The sequence below is a fragment of the Mastomys coucha genome, unplaced genomic scaffold (assembly GCF_008632895.1).
Source record: "Mastomys coucha isolate ucsf_1 unplaced genomic scaffold, UCSF_Mcou_1 pScaffold7, whole genome shotgun sequence".
NCBI lineage: Eukaryota > Metazoa > Chordata > Mammalia > Rodentia > Muridae > Mastomys > Mastomys coucha.
Window position 1 is genome coordinate 3,523,638 of NW_022196913.1, and position 19,909 is coordinate 3,543,546.

The window sequence follows — 19,909 nt, forward strand, 5'->3', positions numbered from 1 at the left end:
GGGAACTGCTCTTCAAGGACAACTGCCGCTGCTGAGTTATTTATTAACAAGTAGAAGAATGTCAATGGCAATGTCTTCTGTTTACAAGGAGAGGAAAGTCCCAGGAGTGGTAGATGGTTATCCTTAGGAAAGTACATTAGTGTTATGTTAAGAGTAAGTGTGGGCTGATACACTCATAGCTAGAAGAATCAGAAGAGAATCTACAGTCAGAACTTATTTTTGTGATAAGGAATGATTAAGGAATATACACAAAATAAAGTGGCTTTGGGAGCTGAGTTTGCATTTTAATGGATGTTATTGAAGATGGAAGAGAAAAGGTGACTTTTGGGGCTTAGAAGGTTTTCTAAGTCCAAGGCCTAGTGAGAAACTTTGTCTCAAAACACAAGCTGGTAGGCTGCAAAAGTAACTCATAGCCAAGCCTGACATCCTAGGTTTGATCCCCAGAACTTACATGGTAGGAGAGAACCAATTATCTTCTGATGTCTATACATAGACTGTGGCACAAGTATACCCTGCCCCCCTCAGACTCATATACCCACATAATAAATAGTAAATACCTTTTAACAAATTTAAAGATGTTTTTAGAAGGCCTTATTATTCCTTTATTAAAAGAAAATGTTTATTAGGGGATTTTTCAGGCATAATAAATATGAACTAACTAAACCATTTTTCTATTTTTCATATATATATATATACACACACACACATACTTGATAGAGATAAAGTATGGATATGAAATTTAGATTTACACAGATCTTTACAGGCTAGAATCATGGACCATAATGAAAAAGCTTTAATTAAAAACTGATACTGTATCAGGTTCTGCAGTGAGATGGAGAAGTTGATAAGAGGACTGAAAGATTTTAATTAAGTCAGTGCTAATATATACATAATTACCTTGCCAACCAAGAACTGGAGAGCAAGGTGATACTTGTAGATGCAGGAAAATCTTAATACTGGTCTCACTTGAGCCTCTTGGGTATCACATGGAACTTGGAGAGTCAAAGAGGACTGTACTAAATGCCATGTGTTGAACAGTGTGAGGACCTGTCAGTGGTTTGTATTTATAGGGCTGACATGTGAAAAAGCCTAATTTTGTTTTGGATCAAAAGGAAGATATTTCTAATAATAGCTGGAACATTTCAAGCTGGAATGGGCTGACCTGTGAGCTTGAGAGAAAGATCTTCCAGGGACATCATTCATGTGGGTTGAGCTAGAGAGACCAGTCCTTTAAACTTAAAATAACAACAAAACAAATAAAAAAACCAAACCAAAACAACAAAACCCTTTTGCTTACTTAGATAACGCCATATGCAATGTCATCAGGCAATCATGGCCTTAAGACTTTGGTAGTAATATATTTATTTACAGAGTACTCAAAAACTTCAGATGCTTCCCTGACTCTGACTACATGTGAGCTTCACAGGAATTTTATGAGCTGGGCAAGAGTATTATTTTATAATTAATAGGCAGCTGTAGCTTAATGAGTGTGGATTCTGGATTCCCACTGTCTGTGTTCAGATCTTGCTGTGTCACACCTGCTTCGTGGAAACTTGAGAGTGTGTTCTTTCCCTCATGTGTAACCTATAATAATTGTGACTACAGTATAGGGTTTTAGTTACTACATGATAGAATACTTGGAAATGCGCTTGGAGTATTATAGCGTGCTTCAAGTGCTACCTGGTGTACACTGGACAGTGAAAGTTCATTCACTTGACATCTGTTTTTTTCTTTTTTTAAACTTTTATTGCATTATGATGAGAAAAGTTACATGATTTCAATTTATCTGAATTTGTTAATATTTAAAAACATATTTCAATTAAATATAATTGAATCACATTCTTTGACATCTGTTTTTAAGCTGTGACTTCCCAGGCTGACATCGGTGTGCAGCTGGGAAGTTACTGAGAGTTTTATTGAACTGGACAAAAGCTAAATAAAAATGGAGTTAAAAATTTGGTATATAGATTAATTTTCTGGCATAGAAATGGTTTGGCAAATGAACCAGTCAGGTTGTTGTGAAACTCTTGACTTTAGACTTGGGAAGAGCTGAAGTTTGCAAATGTTTACTGATATCCATGCATTCCATACATAATTCTACAGGAAAGCCTTTTCTACAGCATGTAGTAATAGAAGATAACCACATTTTCCAAAGATTTATAGTGCTTGATAGCGGTTAAAGGAAATAACTTCAGTTTCTGTTGGCATTCCTGTGTTCTTGCCATGTGTAAACATTGTGAGCTTCTGATTTGAGGAGCAAGTGGGCCAGACTTCAAGCATATATAGCCTGTGAGAAAAGTCAATGACTGTTGTTCATAATATTGAAATAGCAAAGAGTGTTCACATTGGAATTTTGTTCTAATTTTAAATTAGCTCCTTTTCAATTAAGTTTTGTCCCACATGATTGTATTGTGTGTTTTGAAAATAGCCCCATTGCCTTTTATTGCTGATAAAATCTTACAGTAAGTACATTCCTTAGGGGAAGGACACATTTGTTGGTTTCTAAGCATCTTGAGGACAGGTAGGCACCTTGCCTCCCATGCAGGGGAGTTTGTGAAATTGTCAGCTGTGGATTGTTACTTTATAAACAGAAGGGCACCACTAACCTGACTATTAAAACACCTTAGAGGTTAGGGAGATGGTTCAGTTGGTATAATGCTTGCTCTGCAAGCCTGAGGACTTGTCTTCAGATCTCCAGCACCCAGGAATCCCAGCGAATCAGGAAGCAGACAGCAAGGCACTAATCTGTTTAGTCAAATTGGTGAGCTCCAGTGAGAGACCTTGTCTCAAAAACATAAAGGAACAAGTTACTGGGGAAGACACCAGATGTTGATTTCTGGCCTCCACAGGCACGTGCATACATGCTTATATGTATGCACACAAACAAATACACACACACAGAGTTAAAAATAGTTATAATAATCTGCTGTTAACAAGGATAGAAATATTTGTTTGCAAGCAAGTTTACTAAAGGTTTTTGTATGTATTAATTCCTTGCCAACCTTGAAAAGCAGTGTTCTGCTTTTTGCTTTTTCGTTTTTGTTTTTTTGTTTGTTTGCTTTTTTGTTTTTTTGTTTTTCTTGGCAAAACTATGGTTGATTGGCAAGATCAGTATCATGTACAAAATAGTTTAAAGGAAAAATCTTCCCGATGATCCAAAGTCACTTTCTAAAATATAGTAAGTGGAATTTCCAGAGACATCTGCTTTAGAACAACTCTAATTTGTTTAGGTTACTTTACAATATGATCAGTTACTTGGCTCATATATACTTAGGTTTGAAATAGTGGATCCAGCCCCTGCTAGCATAGTTCAGTGTCTTGTCAGCATTTGTGTGACCTTTAAATCTTGCATTTTGTCCCCCATGGTAATCAAGTATGTTTCTCTAGGCCTTCTGTTCATTGAGAAGATGCGATGCAGAGACTTAGTCTCTTTTTTGTTTTTGTTTTTGTTTTTCGAGACAGGGTTTCTCTGTGTAGCCCTGGCTGTTCTTTTCTTTAAAATAAAGCTTTATTGTTCTTAGTGGTATGTGCAATAATACCAAGCTACTTCAGTTTAACTCTTGGGGAAACTTGCATACTTGTTTATAATAAGCAGATTCCACAAAAGTCCATTTTGTATCCTTAAAACTTTAGCTCTTTATAATAATGCTAGTGAAGAAAACTACTTGAAAACCGTCCGCCTCAGCATGTAGTAGTCAGTAGTGCTGAGCAGGCCCTGCAGCTCTCCTCTTACCTGAGGAGGGTAGTTGCTTGTAGAAACACGACCAGAGGATGCTGTTTTGAGACCATGGAAGTCAACCAGCCCATTTCCTGGTTACTGGGCACTATTTTCTTTTTTGTTTTTTTGTTTTTTTGTTTTTTTTTTTTGAGACAGGGTTTCTCTGTGTAGCCTTGGTTGTCCTGGAACTCTGTAGACCAGGCTGACCTTGAACTCAGAAATCCGCCTGCCTCTGCCTCCCAAGTGCTAGGATTAAAGGTATGTGCCACCACTGCCCGGCAGGGCACCATTTTCTTGGTAGCATATCATTTATTAATTGGGAAGTAGACAGATGTGTTCCCATTTCTCTTTAATTTTTGTGGCGCTGTGCCTTGATGCTTTCTAGATGCATGTTGAGGTTGAGGCTCCCACGATAACATAGTGTAAGACAAGTAGCTTTACCTCCAAGTCTCACTTTTCTCATTTGAAGTCTAAGAGGTGAGAGTTTCTATAACGTGTGACTGACAGTGGCCCTGTTTGGACTGAGTAAGGTGGAGCTGTGTCATCTGACAGGGAGTGAGGGCCCAGCTGACTTGGGAGCTGATCCGAGAGGCTGCTCTTCCTCCGGGCCTTGTTCCCTGTGCAGCTTTATTTGTTCCCTTCCTCTGTCTCATGGACTCAAGCGTATTTTCTTGGCTCTTGCCCTTACTTAATGTTGAGCTAATGCTGAGAAGTTTTCTTGACAAACCTTGGTCTGTTTGCTTGTCATTCTGCTTTTTAATAGACCACGTGACAGCTTTAGAAAACCTTGCAACCTTATTGCTTTGGTCTCAGTGTCACTCTGGAGCTTAAAAGCTCTATGATCTCTGCAGGTTAATTAATCTAATAATGTTCCTGTCTGTTTAATGACGAGTAATGATACCTCTTTTATGGTTCTGATGTGAGGAGATTAGACTATACAGAATAAGTAATGGTAGCTGTTATCTGTGAAGCAGGCCTTTCATTGCTGACTTAATATATCTGGTCTCCTGATGAGAGCACATTGGTATATCACTTTTGGTACTTGTTATGTAAAGTACATCTGACTTAATATACAAGCCACCAAACACAACAACTTTGTTAGCATAACAGTAGTGATGGAATGTAAGTAATACTATTGCATAATAAACACACATGTACATATTGAAATGCTTATGTACAAGGTTGCTTAGAATTATTGAGTGAATTGTGTTTAAAACAGCTGTGTATTGTGAGAATTTTGAGATGCCATGCTTGAGTTTAGGGACACTTTAAAATTTATTTTTATCCTATGTTTATGGATATTTTGATTGTGTATATGCAAGTGAAAACGTGTTTGCCATGCCCCAGAGGCCAGAAGAAGGCATTGGACTCCTCGGGAACTAGAGTTAGACAGTTGTGAGTGAGTGGGTGCTGGAAGCAGAACCCAGGTCCTCTGGCTGAGCAAACAGTGCCCTTTGACTGCCAAGCCATCTCTTCATCCTCTAGAGCACCTTTGATTCATTCTCTGCCATTCATTGTTATCAGATTGCTGGCTTTTGATGGCATTATGTTCCAGTGTTGGGGATTGATTCTAATGCTTTGATTTAATCTGCATGTCCAAACACTGAAGGTCCTTGTCCCCAATTGGTTTTTGTTTGATCAATAAAGATGCCAGTGGCTAATGGCTGGGCTAAGGGAGATGGAGCAGAACCTTTAGATTTTCACAGGCTAGGAACTGGGAAAAAGGAGCCTAGAGAATTGCCATGATTCAAGGGAGAAGGATGGGATACAGGAGCTGCAGGAGAGAAAGACAACCAGCCATGTAGAATTCGGGTGAGTGGCCACTGGCCACTTCCCCAGTTGGGCCTGGGGTAGCAGGGGAAGGATTAGGAGTGCCCAGCCTTTGAAGTAGCCAAGGCATTTTAACATTAACTGGTGTGTGTGTGTGTGTGTGTGTGTGTGTGTTCCATTCTCCAAACCAGATTGCTCCTGGGTGGGTTCATGTGTGCAGTCTTCCAGGAGCCAAAGTGGTGTAGCCTAAACTTACTGCTACACTCCAGTTTGAGTCAGGGACCAGTGCTTATACACTTCAAAGCATGGCAGTGCAGTTATCTTCATATTTAGCTGGCACTAGGCAGTTTGTTTCAGTTTTGGTGTAGTTTGGCTTTTATATACCATTTTTAAAAGAATAGAAAAATACAATATTTAGTTGAAAGTAAGTTTTCTGAAGTGTCTGAAGTTACTTCCTATTGAAGTAAGCAGTCTACGAATCACCTTCCATTCCTTTTGTCTTGTATTTGTAGCTTGAGTGGTGGTAAGTACTGAGAGGGTAAGGCAGGAGGTCATGAGTGCAAGAGCAGCCTGGCCTACAGTAATGACTTAGGTCAGCAAGGCTGTATAGTGAGACTTGGCTCAAACACCACCAGCAACACCCTGCAAACAAACTCTGCTCCAGCTGCATTCTTTTTTGTTAATCCTTACAGGATCATTGTATTGACTATACCATACATGTTCATTTTCTGATGTTCTAGCTATACGAAAGGAATAAATGGAATGTCTTCCTGTGATTGTGAAAATTAATTGTAAAGGTATTCACTGTCACTCAAGAACACAGCTTTTTAGGAATGATTACTTTGTACATTAGGTGATTATTTTTCAGTTTGGCAATTTTGTTATCTTTTGTGTTTATCCTAAAACCTATAACTTAAAATAATAATAGAAAGGCATAGTTGCTGTCCAAAAGAGTAGTATTTATAAGCTGTTCTTGCCGTCTTTAAACCACCAGTAATCTCCTTTTTGCATAAATGACTGACACTTTGGTGAGATTAGAAGACTATTGGAATCTAGAATTCAACTGTAAAGAGTAATAGGTGAAAAGGCTGGGCATAAGAAGACATTCCTGTGACCCTAGCATTCAGGAACTGAGGCAGGAGGATTGAGTTTCAGATTTGTTTCTAAGGAAAGTATTGTAAGGGCCGGTGCTGTTGGAGTATCTGTAAAAAGACTGCCACGACATACATGAGCAAATGTGAGGTGGTTACAACCAGGGCGTTGAAGGAGACAGCCTGGATTTCAGCCCTGTGCTGGAGCTTAATTCCAGTGTGACCTGAATTGTTTAATCTCACCACATCAGTCTCCTGGTGTGAAAAGTAGACCTAATCATAAGCCTACCATAGCAGGCTGTTGTGGGGAGTGAGCTCATGTGTGTTAAATGCCTACCTACCACAGTATTCTTCGGGTAGTAATACCTCAGTAAAGAGCTCCCGGAACATCCACAGACAAGGCGTTGCAGACTACTCTTGCCCCATCTATTAGACAGTCATCCTGCTGGAACAGCAGTTAAGGTAGAATCTGACTTTGTCAGCAGCAGTAGGCGAGGCAAAGGGAGTAAAGTGACTCACCCCTTGTCTTGGATGTGAGTATCATAAACATCTTCTGCTGGCACCGTGTCATGCAACTCTACGCTCGATGGTGAGAATTGCATTCATAGTCAACAGTTAGTAATTATGTTTCTCATCAGTAAGAATGGTGTTTAAATATTATTACATCACTGTTTCCTTTTTCTCTGTGAGCCATTGTATGAAGTAGGGGAGTTACTAGTATAATTTTGAGGCTTCTGGGAGTCAGTTGTGATTCAGTTTTGTCCTAAGAAGTAAGGCTGGGGATATCCTCCATTGGCTGATTGAAAACGTGGCATTGGGTTTGCAAAAGGCTCCTTCATTCGGCTTCTCTTAGATGAACTTACCCACTGGGTGACTAAACAGCCAGGCACTCCAAGCCTTCCTCAACTGGGAGGAGGGCAGAGCATAGCGAGCAGGTGCTTGGAGCCAGAGGATGAGCCAGCCATGCTTTAGATCCTTGACTTTAAACATCCTTTTCCCTGGAAGGTGGAGAGAGGGACGTGTGGGGGAAGGTTCCAGGTTGTCCTAGCTGAAGACTTTCCTCTGGACCTGAAGGATGACGGAAACCCTGGAGAGCATGGAGCCTGTGGTAGAGAAAGTGAGACTGAGAAGTCTTATGTGGGAGCAAGACAGGAGAGGAGGCATGGAGGAAGTAGGTGGAGCATAAACAAGCAGACAGACGCAGGTGCCCGCCCTTCCCAGGTGGTTACCTACCTTGTGAAGGGCGTGTGAGTCCTCAGAAGTGCTGCTTTAAAGAAACAGGTGTAACTGGCTGTGTCTGAACCTTAGAGCAATAAAAACGTAAGTGTCAGCTACAAGAAGAACTTTAAAATTGAGTAAATATGTATCAAAAAGCAGAAATACACATTTGGTAGTGGAAAAAATGTATGAGACATGATAGATTGCAGAGAGTCCAGCATGGAGGCCACAGAGAAAGTAGTAGAAGAGCCGTGTAAGCAAATGCCAGTAAAATTCTCCAGTTACCAGATATAGAAATCTGGAGCTTAAAAGCACTAGTCAGTTCTCTGTAGGTCAGCAGGCAATGTGAAGCAGAGTAGCCCATGGTTGAGTTTTGGTTTAGTTTGAGTGTGAGGGGGGATTTTCTTTTATGAGTCCTTGTCAGCATTTGCTTTTTAGGACTTTAAGAAATAATTTTGTTTCTTCCTAGATACTGGAAAGCAAGTTGTAGAAGCATTTTCAGGAATTGTTAAAGCTGTAACTTCTTTTTATAGAAATGTTGAATATCTCCCTGATGCTATATGCTTTGTGTTCAGGACATTGAGCATTTTACCCTGTTCTCACTAGTCTTAAGCATGTGTACTTCCAGACAACTCATCTGTTACAAACTGTTAATCTTTTTATTCATACCATTCAGAGAGTTGGGACTGGGTAAGGCTGTCTGAAGTGGCAGCTGAGGGCTGGTTGGAAAGAAATTTTTTGAGCACTAATGTGATAAATATAAAGGAAGCGGAAGCTGCAGCCTGCTTGCTGCCCTGGGGGCCCTGGCCATGCTGCTGAGCTCACTGTTGGGGAAGAGGGAAGACAGTGGTCCCTTGGCCTCCACCATCTGCTTGCCTTTAGCATCCAAACTCCCAATGGAAATTTGTTTGAAGATATGCATTCTGTAAATTTAATGAAAAATATTTAAAACCGTCTAAAGCATAACATAATGGGAATGTTGATAATAATATTGGCAGTAATGTAAATATTTTGAATGAGGTCGTAAAGCATTTACTGATAATTAAAAGATAATACTAAAGCATTTAGGCTTATTTCTTTGGTATGCTTTTATTATATGAGCTATTGCATATTAACCTAGAGGGATGTGGAATGTGTATGAAAACATGTAGCTGTTTGTTGAGGATGCCTAATTGCTTCTGAGGACTTAGGGTTTAGGACACGGGTCCTTCATATATCTGGTCTTCCCTGGCTTTCTTACCTTTCCCATGGTTATTTGTACTATTTTTATAATTCCAACTTTGATTAGAATCTTTTGTTGTTGTTCCAAAGTGAACATAACAGAGAGCCTGGGCAGAAAGCCAAGTGATTTTTAAAGATCAACATATGAGTTGAGGGAGAAAGAAGGAGATAAGAGTTTTTCCTGAGGTTGCACATTTCTTGGAGACATTTGTGTAATGTGGAACTGACAGTCCAGACATGGGGAGGTGGGACTGCACTGGCGAGTGATCTGGTAGTGATGGGGGTAGAGGGTGGGGGTGAGGGGTGGGAAGGTGTGTGGGAGCCTTGTGGCTCCCCCTGCCCCAGTGCTTCTTAGAAGACTCCTGGTACCCTTGCTGGAAGTAGACATGGATGCTGTTTGAGAGTAAGCCAGCCTAGACAGCACTGAGCCACCAGTCAGTCGGTGATTCCTGGGGTCCTTTGTCTGATTTCTTTACAGTTGTACTTTGAATGTAGTCTGTTTAGTTCTACTTGAGCATTCCAGCTTTGGCTTTAGAGCCTGGCAAATACATGTTGTCATTTTGAACACCGGGTGACTACACTAAAGTCTTAGCATGTAAACAGTGCAGTCCCACCTCCTCATCTCCCATGTTGGCAGCTTGGCCACCATGGTGGCATAGTGTACAGCATGGACATTAGCAGTGTGAACCTCTGCCCCTTCCTGTTGGCTGCTAAGCCCATAGGGCCCCTACCTGCGGGCTTGTGGAGACGCACTACCACCACGGTATACTGGTAGGTAGAAAGAGTCAACATGGACTGCAGCATTTTTTAAAGGATGCCTCTGGTTTATTTGAACAGAAAACAGAACATAAAATATACAGAGTAGTGGGATTGACTCAGCAGTGAAGATCTCTTGCTGCTCTTCCAGAAGACCCATGTTGAGCTCTAGTTCCTAGCACCCATTTTGGGCAGCTCACAAGCCACTCCAGCTCTAGGGGGACCTGACATCGTCTTTGGCCTCTGTGGACATGTGTTTGTTTACACAAATACATATGCATAAATTAAAATAATAATAAAATATGTATGTGTACAAAATATGCACATTTTTATATACTATAGAGAAATTTCAGTATTATTAGTTGCTTGTACAAAGGAAACTTCAGTTTGTAGTGAATTTTGTATGTGTGCACATCAAGGTTTATTTTGGATGCTGACAATAGGCAACACAGTTTTGTGTAATCACAGTAATGGTGTCTTCTTAGATACTGTGGTGAAGTATGTAGAGGACATATCCTTATTTTGTAGGTGTCAGTGTCACATGAGTTAATTGTCTCGTGTGTGCCATTAAGGTTCATGTCATGGCCCTTTGTATTTTACTTCATCCATGGACTGTAGCTTTTATACTGTGCACCTGTTTGGAGGGTCCTAGTAGTCTGTCACTCTCTGGTGCTGTGATGCGAACTTACAGTATCACACTGCTGGGAGGTACCCTTGAGATTACTTGGATGTGATGAGCCATGAAAGCATCTTGTAGTCCTCATTCTAATGTAGACGGGTTGCCATCTGGGCAGCTATATATTTGACACAGGGAAATGTCCGTTGCCTCTTATGATTTCTTGGATCCTGTGTTTCCTTCTGTTTTGATTCTGTAGAAAGAAAATTATTCTATACTTGTTTTAAAAGATAAGCAATATTTTGTTTAGGGCTATTAAAACCAGTGCCAAGATTATCGCTATGGCCAAGAGAATTTAGATCAAGCTCAATTCTAAATATAATTAAGGATTTATACTGACTAATGAGCCACAGGGTGGGGCTATGTCAGGGTGGGGCTATGTGAGAGGCTAGAAAATGACCACGAGACAAATATAACAGGATTCTTGCTGAAGGCAGGCTGGAGTGATCAGAGCTATCTAGGTGCGAGATTTGCACCAAACTGAGGCTGCAGGATTCTTCCTACAATTAGGCTAGTGAGCCTGAGACTAGGGCTGAAGTTCAGGGCTCATGGACGAGGAAGTTAAGTCTCGGCTATAGTGTGACTGAGGGGCTGCCAGTGCTTTTGCTATTTTGTTTTGTATTGTTTTTCTGTAGTGTATTCTCAAATTGCTGGTCAGAGAGATGTATAGAGGTAGCAAACTTTGAATTCTTATGTATTTATGTTGCTGAAACAAGAAACAAATTTGCCACGTGGCATTAAAAAATGCAGATTTATTCTCTTACAGTTCTGGAATGAGAAGCCTGAAATCCATGAACTGGGTTACCAGAGGAGACTGTGTGTCCTTCCATCTCTGTCTTTGGCCCGGCTGCTCTTCTGCTATTCAGGACTTTTGTGATGGAATTGGGCCTACCTGTCCATTTCTGATTTCTCATGATCCCTGTCAGTCCCACGTGTGACCCTTTGCACTGTGCTGATTTCACAGGCCATAGGGAGTAGGCTGTGAACATCACAGTAATTTGGTGGGAAAACATTCTTCAATGCATCTCAGCTTGTTACTTTGTAATATCTAAAATCATATTTATTTATTTTTCTCATTTGTGGCATAAAATTCCAAGTTCATGACAGTCTTTCTTAGGACTTTGAAAAGTATGCCTCATTATCTTCTAGCTGATGAGACTTGGTAGCAGTCTGATTCTCATTCCTTAGGGTATGACTTGATTCTTCCCCTTTCTTCCTCCTGTGCTTCTCAGATCTTTTGTTGTTGGATATTATCCCTGCCCTCAGTGGAGCATAACCTTAAGTCATGACTGTCTAGTTCAGTGACTTACTCTTTCTAGACACACAAAAGGTAACACAGCTGTTGACTTATGCAAAATGTTTTCCAAATTATAGGTTTTTGCCTATTTAAATAAACAATAATAATAAGGGGAAACAGATAAAAGAAAACTTTTCATTACATTTATATAGTTTATTAAAATTTTTGAAATGTGGGCTAGCAAGATGACTCAGTGGTTAAAGGTACTCACCTTTATCCAGGTCCAGCCGGATGACCCAATTCAGTCCTTGGAACCCATGTCCTGGAAGAAGAGAACCGACTCTTCCAAGCTGCTCCCTGGCCTTCACACTGGTGCTGCTGTGCAGTTTATGCTCCCTTCTACCCCCAAAAAAGTATAATAAACTTTGTTTTTAAAGTTCCCAGGATTACTGTCTTACCATGTATTTATAGTATGAATCAGGATTTGACATTTTAATTAATTAAAAAAAATTTTAAAAATTAAAATTTATGCTAAAACATAAAATAGACTTAAAAAGTATTTCTTCTTAGATTTAATTTGTGTGTGGTGTGTGTGTGTGTGTGTGCGCGCGCGCGCGCGTGTTCCATGACAACTCTTGTTGCACGTCCTAAGAATGTGGCTAATTTGGCCTGTAAGAGTGGCAGTGAGGTCGCTTGTATAAAGCCCCTGTTTGCAGGGAGGCGGAATGTCGGGTGTAGGCTGCTGTGACTCCTAGCGGGGATTCAGCCTGAAAGACGTGTTTTTCTCTCAACAAATATCATCTTTGTTTGAGTATCCACAGTCCAAGTAACCACAGTGAGGCCTTCTTCCATTTGGAAACAGGAAGACTGTCTCGCAAGCTCCTTGTCTTGCGCTGGTCTCACAGTGTAAGCAGAGCTGTGCCATCTTTTGCTCCTGTCAGTTGTAGCATGTGTGAGGTACCACCTCATACTCTCACACAGCAGTGAGACCTGAGTGGACGGTGTTCTATGAGGACTGAGGCCGCCGTCTCGTTGCAAAGCCAGCCTGCTTATCTAACCAAGGGTAATATGCTTTAAAGTTGGTATTGCTTTCTATACTGGCTGCTTACCTCGCTAAGTACTCACAAGGAAAGATAGTTTCTGCTTTCAATGTGTTACATGACTGAATTTGAAATTTAGAAATGTTGTAATGTGCATTTTTAAAGAATGTAGTTCAAGTACATAGTTATTCTTAAAAGTTTGGGAGGATTTAAATGATTTACACATCAAATTATGTCAAATTTTAAAATGCTTCTGAAAAATACTGTAGTCATTTTCTTCCACAAATTTGTATCTAGAGATATTTTCCTATAAACTTGAGTATTAAACTAATATGTTAGTAGAGTAAGGGGTGTTTGAAATAGTCATTTCTCATGTTTCTCCATGGTCTTATTTTTAAGGACAGGGAATTCTTTCCATACCCCTTTTTAACAGCCATGTTAAATTGTACTTAAATCATGTAATATTTGGCAATGATTTTTTTCCAAAGAAACTTATTTTTATGGATTTCTCATGAAAGTAGAACATTAAGTTATAGTGTAAATAGTGGGCTAGCACCCTGATTGAATTTTTAGTTCATGGTGGCACACGTGTAAGCACTGAGAAGCAGAGGGGGCATTGAACAGTAGTTGCCCAAACTTCTGCATACTTGGACAGACACTAGGTGGCTTTTGGTGTTTTTGTTTGTTTGGTTTTTGGTTTTTGTTTTTGTGATCAAAGCTTTAGGGTAAATTATTCTCACAACGGAGGTTTTAAATGAGCAATCTAGTATATGTTGAAGGCGTATAAACTAAGACAAGAGAGCAGGAAACACGTTTTAAGCAGGTTTACTATGCTATCGGTGACTACCATGCAGTGTGCAAATTTAGCAGTAGAAAAGCTAGTATTTCTTTCTTGTCTCTTAAAAGAAGCATATTTGGCTCTAAGGTTAGTTGGACCTTTAATCTACTTTTTTTCTAGAATACATTCATTAATGTTAATAAAATTTTCTTTCCAGAGAAACACACAAGGATAGGGCATTTATAAGGGTATTTTTAAAACTTACTTATTTTCTGGAGTAAAGTATTTTGATTATGTTAAATAAAACGCATGATCATTCTCTTAGGAAACCAAAGATTCAGTTTCATTTATTCCAGAATGATTACTGCTAGACAGTTGGGCTTCCCTGGTAGAGTTCTTTAGCCTGGTAGTGATCTGAGTAAAGGTTCAAAAGAGCAGCTTGCCCACATTTTCTTGGATTATTGACATTGCAGTTCCCACCCACATTGTTTCCTCTTCTTTCTTTTACTCTTTAAAACTTTTCCTTCTTATGTCAGAAATCTGTTTGTATTCCTAGGAGTGGTAGGGGGAGTAAAGGCCCACTGTCAAAGATACCCTAGGAAAACATGTCTGCTGGGTTGGAAGGAAGTGTTTAGCAGCTCTGGCTACACTCCAAGAGTTTAGTAGGTTCTCAGTTTCCCAGCTTGAATTTAATTTCTGTGCACTCACTTTCTTCCCCTTCAGTAGAGGCATGAGTGTATTGCTTCAAAGCTGAGTGGCAGAGAGGAAGTGGGGGGTGGTATGTATGCGTGTTTATCTCAGACTATTCTTTTTTTTTTTTTTTTTTTTTTTTTTTTTTTTTTGGTTTTTTTTCAAGACAGGGTTTCTCTGTATAGCTCTGGCTGTCCTGGAACTCACTCTGTAGACCAGGCTGGCCTCGAACTCAGAAATCCACCTGCCTCTGCCTCCCAAGTGCTGGGATTAAAGGCGTGTGCCACCACCGCCCGGCTATCTCAGACTATTCTGTGTACTAGTTCTCTGTAAGCATCTGATGAACAACTAGTGTCTATTTGGTTATTCTATAGAACCATTCTACTTACTTACTGTTCACACTTGCACTGAAAGAGTGCTTATTAATGTTTTGTACTCTGAGAATGTGAAACACCCCCTACTCCACTCTATCCACCCCCCCCTAGCCCCTGTGAAGGAGTGTCTCCTGAAGTGGACACAAGTGAGGATGTTTTGCTAAATCAGGCCTGTGAAAGGACTCGTGATGAAGGAGTCACTACCATTCACATGTATTGGTTCGCCTTACATTGCATACCTGAGCTCCATAGACAGAAACACATCAGAAAGCTTCTGGTGGTGCTCTGGCAGCTTTTTGTTGCTTCTGCAGATAGACCGTTTGGCAGAGTGATGTCAGCTGAGACAGACTCACATGGAGTTTTGCTAAGACAGGCTCATGTGCTGAGGCAAGACCAGAGGAGGATGCATGATATTTGGAGGGGGTATAAATAGAACTCAGCAGATTGCAAGCAAGAGGGGCTTGACTTGTTGGCATAACTAGGTGTGCAGCACTTCTTGCTCTGACTCTGCTGATCTTCACTTCATTCAGAGAGGCACAGCAAAGAACTTCTGGTGGTGCCCACTGGCTCGTGCCAATACAGCTAGGGCCTGGCTGTTTCTGCTAGGTTGTGCCACCACTGCTGATTCATGTTTGCTGTCCCAACACTACTGAACTGGACTGCTGCTGGTGCATTCTTGAAGTATTTGCTAGTGGATCGAGCTGCTGCTGCTAACTCCTATGAACTGAATTGCTGATTTCCTGACAAAGCAGATGGGATTGGTTCCAACAAAAAATTTCTAAACAGGTCCACTTCCTCAGCATCCTAATAACCTTTCTTTTCCATTACCTCTGCGGGTAGTGGCTAGAAGGGAGATTAGAGCATTTAAAGATGGTTATTAAAATTAGGGTTGAAAAAAATTTAAGCTTATAACCTATTATGCTGTTTTTTAAGACTAATATAAATAACTTGTACTTGTTCACTGACCTAAATGCCTGGAGATAGAATGCTGGGTAAAGGGTGTGTCTTTGTAAGACTCCTGACACATACTATCCTGTGACTTTCCAGAAACCTTGCCCTGAGCTGCAGATGACCTGTCTCTAGTGGTACAGTCAGCAAGTTCGTTGTTGTTCAGTCTAAGTGGATGCAAAGTGACTTTTATTTTATGACTTTGTTAAAACAACTTTTATTTTGTAATTATTGAGGCTGATTTTTCCTCTATATTTTAGTTTGTTTTGTAAATTTAGATTTAGATTTTTATTTTATGTGCCTGACTGTTTTGCCTGCATGTATATATGAGCACTATGTGTGATGCTGTCCAAGGAGGTCAGAATAAGGGGTTGGGTATCCTGAAACTGGAGTTACAGATGGTTTTGAGCAAGGATGTTCATCCTGGGAACTGAACCCAGGTTCTCTGCAAGACCAAGTGCTCCTAACCACTAGACCATCTCTTCAACCCCTTGAATTTAGATTTTTTTGCGGGGGGTGGTGGTGGTGGTGTTGGGTGGAGGGGAGTAGAGCTACTCACCAATGTGATGCTGCAGCAGTGTAGAATACCCACCTTGGAAACAGTTGACTTGCATACTACCTCTTCAGTTGGAATTACTATTCTGAATCACCTTGACTCATTTGTTCTCTGTTTACTTCCTTGTGCTAGCAAACATGCCATAATACTGCTTCCTACGGCTTCAGTTTTAAAGGATTGTTTTTCTGCTGGGCGAATGGGGGTTTGGTTCAGGTTCCTGCACTCACCCATGCCACACACAGCCCTTGAGCATTCCCTATATTTAACTCCACTCCTATCTCCCTAATGAATCCCTGTCTTCAGGGTGCATTAGTCAGTTCTCCTATCACTGTGAGAAAATGCCCCTTATAAACAACGTCAATCTGTTTTGTATCTCAATCTCTGCTTGGTTGGCTCCACTGTTTTTTGGACTTGTGGCAAGGTAGACCAACCTGGTTGATGTTGGAGCAGAGAGAGACAAAAGCATGCCTCGTGACCTGTTAGCTCAGAGGGGATTCGTCCTTGGGTGGGGTTGATGTCCTCATGATCTGTTCACCTCTCAGCTAGGAACCAAGCTCTCAGCACATCTTTGATGGACAACTCATGTCTAAACCCTGATGCTAGGCCTTGAAGGGAAGGGTTCAAGAGTCCCTAAATTGTCATAGGAATGGGATTTGAGGGAAAAGTAAGACATGTGCGTTCCATCTGTCGTTCTTTTATGAAGCAGTGGTTAAAGAGGTGGGCTCTCCAGTCAGCACTGTTTTGATTTTGAGCTTTACTTTTCACTAGCTTTGTCGTTGAGCAGTCTGTTTGACATTGCTAAGCCTCATGATGATGGCTATGATTGCTGCAGGGTTAAGAATGGTACTTGTCCTACAGGACTGTGAGAATTTGTGGCAAGGCCTGTTAAAGAACTTGGTGCAGTGTCTTGCTGTCTGCCAGCACTCAGCACACTGTAGCTGGTGTGTTATTTTTGCTCTTGTGAATTTCCTGTTCCTAAAGTTTGCCCATGCCCAGGCTTTTTATTTCCACAGTGTTGCTCCTTGATTGGTGCACTGCCTTTTACATGGTCTCTGATTTGTCCTTTATTTTTATTGTGGTCCTTGAAATCTATTTTCCTTCATTCTTTCCTTCTTCCTTCCCTCCCTCCCTCCCTCCCTCCCTCCCACCCATCACTTACCCATTTACCTATCTGTTCTGTGCTAGTACACAGATCAAAGCCAGTGTGTGGGGCTAAGTGCTTATTTGGCTTATATATTCATGTCACAGGCCATCAGTGAGGGAGGTTAGGGCTGAAGCTGAAGCAGAGACTGTGGAGGAGTACTGGCATTCTCTCTGTGGCTACTTCAGCAGGCTTTCTTATATAGCCCAGGACCTCCTATCTAGTGGTAGCACTGCCCACGTTGGACTGGTCCCTCTAGTATCAATCATTAATTAAGAAATTGCTGCAGAGATATCTGATCTGATCAGATGGAGACTTTCTCAATTGAGATTTCCTCTTTAGGTTATCTGTAGTTCGTGTCAAGTTGACAAGACAACAACAAGAATAACAACCACCACCACCACCACCACCACCTCCACCACCTCCACCACCACCATCACCACCACCTCCACCACCTCCACCACCACCACCACCACCTCCACCACCACCACCATACTCCCCAACTTGTCTACATTCTGCCACATGGTTCATTACCTCGCCTCAGTCCCAGCACTTGTTTCTTCCTCTGGCAAATCTCATCTCTGATTCTTTCCCAGAGTTCCTATTTCTGCTGGATGCCCTATATATCCTTTCCTGCCCAACTATTGGCCATTCAACTCTTTATTAAACCAATCAGAAGGTGCCTTAGTCAGGTGAGCAAAGACAGAGAAACATCTTCACACAGTGTACAAAAAGGTTACCCCAGCATGAAGTTGATCTTCGGGTGCTGTGCTATATCCATTACTTCCCTTGTCACTGTGGCCAAATACTATACTACATGACAGACATGGCCAAGGAAAGACGGGACTGGCTAGGAAGGCAGGGAGAGGAACCCTTTCAAACGGTGAGCAAGCAGAAAGAAGTGCCAGGCTGGGCTCTGATCAAGGCCTGTCTTTGCCCCCTGACCCCCATCTGCCAGTCAAGGATCTGTGTCCAAAGGTTCTACAGTCTCCCAGAACAGTGCAACCGGATCGAGACCAGACACTCAGACATGAACTTGGGAGGTGTGGATAGGTGAGGGAGGCACATCTCACTGAAATGAAGACTACAACAAGGGATTTGTGAAGCCTGTGCTGTATTAATAAATTTACACTCTTTGACTTTATACATCGTATGGACATGATGGATCAGTTAGTACTCTAAAGCTGCACCTAAATCATCATTTTGATTGTGTTACTTTTTCATTGTTGTAGGCCATATTGCTTATGTATTCTATTAGTTTTATGGCTAACTTTATTATCCTCAGGATAACAGCCCATCTAAATTTGATCTCTCCACAGATACGGACCAGGATGTAGCACTCAAACTTGCTCAGGAACGAGCTGAGATAGTTGCTAAATATGACAGAGTGAGTATCTTATATTTACTCTTTAAGTGTGTTTATTAAAACATTCATATAAATAGAAAGGGGCTTGCTTTTTGGAGAGCTGAAATTACAGGAAGTTTGTTCTCTTTATGAGAACATAGAGTTCAACTCTTTTTTCTCCTCTGAATATTCTTTCTCTTTCTTTGCTCCCTCCCTCCCTCCTTTTTGCTCCCCCATCCCCCACTTTGCTGCTTTCTGCCACGTGGGCCTGCTCGGTTTCTGTGCCTATGCACTGGCTGTTCCCTTCCTGGAGTACTTGTGTCCTGGAGTTTCAAAGACCCCATTGCCCACCTATTTGACATGGTTCCTCAGATCCTTCTTCCTGAATGTGATCTGCAGTTGCTCTGTTTATCTTGTTACCTGGTGGCATTCTTTATCATCATCCGAATCCCAGTAACTTCACTGTCTTGATATGTTTTGCTTGTTATCTGCTTTTTCTTCTAGAATAGAAACTTTTTGGGTTATGAAATTTTGTTTGATTTATTCCTCTAAACTAAATACCTGGGACAATTTTTGACTCATAGCAGCTACTTAATAAATACTTGAGTATGTAAATATATAGAACTAAATAATCTTATATGAATACTGTATTTGTCGTCTGTGAATTTACCATAAGTCTCAGATTCTTGTGTTTATGTTTCATATAAATTCAGTTTTAACTAGGATTTTACCCATATGTCCTAATAGATTTATTTTTTAATTTTCTAATATTTTTGTTCTTTGAGAATCTCGTACATGCATATAATGTATTTTGTTCGTATTCACCCTTGTTCCTCCTAGCTCCTCCCACATCCACTCTGCACCTCTTTTTCCTGCTTTCAAGTAGCTTACTTTCTTTTCTTTCCCACCAGTTTGCGCTGCTCATACATGCACATGGGTGTGTGCAGCTTTGGTGGCACATGCTAATCTCACCAGGCACCATGCCTCTAAACGAGACTAACTCCTCTTCTAGCATCCATCATCTCTTAGTATCTGTCACTACCCTCAGCTCAGGGTAGGGGGCTTAGGACCCATTCCCTCCTGCATGCCGGAATGCTGACAAGCTGGGTACTGTGCAGGCAGCCACCACTGCTGAGAGCTCCTTGAGTACGCTGGGTCTGGTTATACCCAGAAGACACTGTTTTATCCTGTCCTCCTTGACCTCTGACTCTAACAGCCTTTTGGCCCTTCTTCCACAATGTTCATGAGGCTTGGAGGAAAAGAGGTATAGTATTACCACGGCCCGGGGTTTCTCGCGGGGGCCCCTTGTTCCGCGGGACTAGGGATTCTGGCCAGGTGGACACGGGATAA

The 19,909-nt window shown here is 41.2% G+C and overlaps 1 protein-coding gene across 4 annotated transcripts in view; it reads left to right on the forward strand.

Moving 5' to 3' along the window:
- Positions 1 to 19,909, forward strand: part of Usp6nl (USP6 N-terminal like) — a 125,089-nt gene that overhangs the window by 48,073 nt on the left and 57,107 nt on the right. For 3 of the 4 annotated variants that reach the window (XM_031359350.1, XM_031359351.1, XM_031359349.1), the window contains one exon: positions 18,534 to 18,601. In XM_031359350.1, the coding sequence (XP_031215210.1) occupies positions 18,534 to 18,601 (68 nt within the window). Of the gene's footprint in view, positions 1 to 12,288; positions 12,751 to 18,533; positions 18,602 to 19,909 lie in introns of those variants that run through there. The other variant, XM_031359352.1, reaches the window with a different exon arrangement.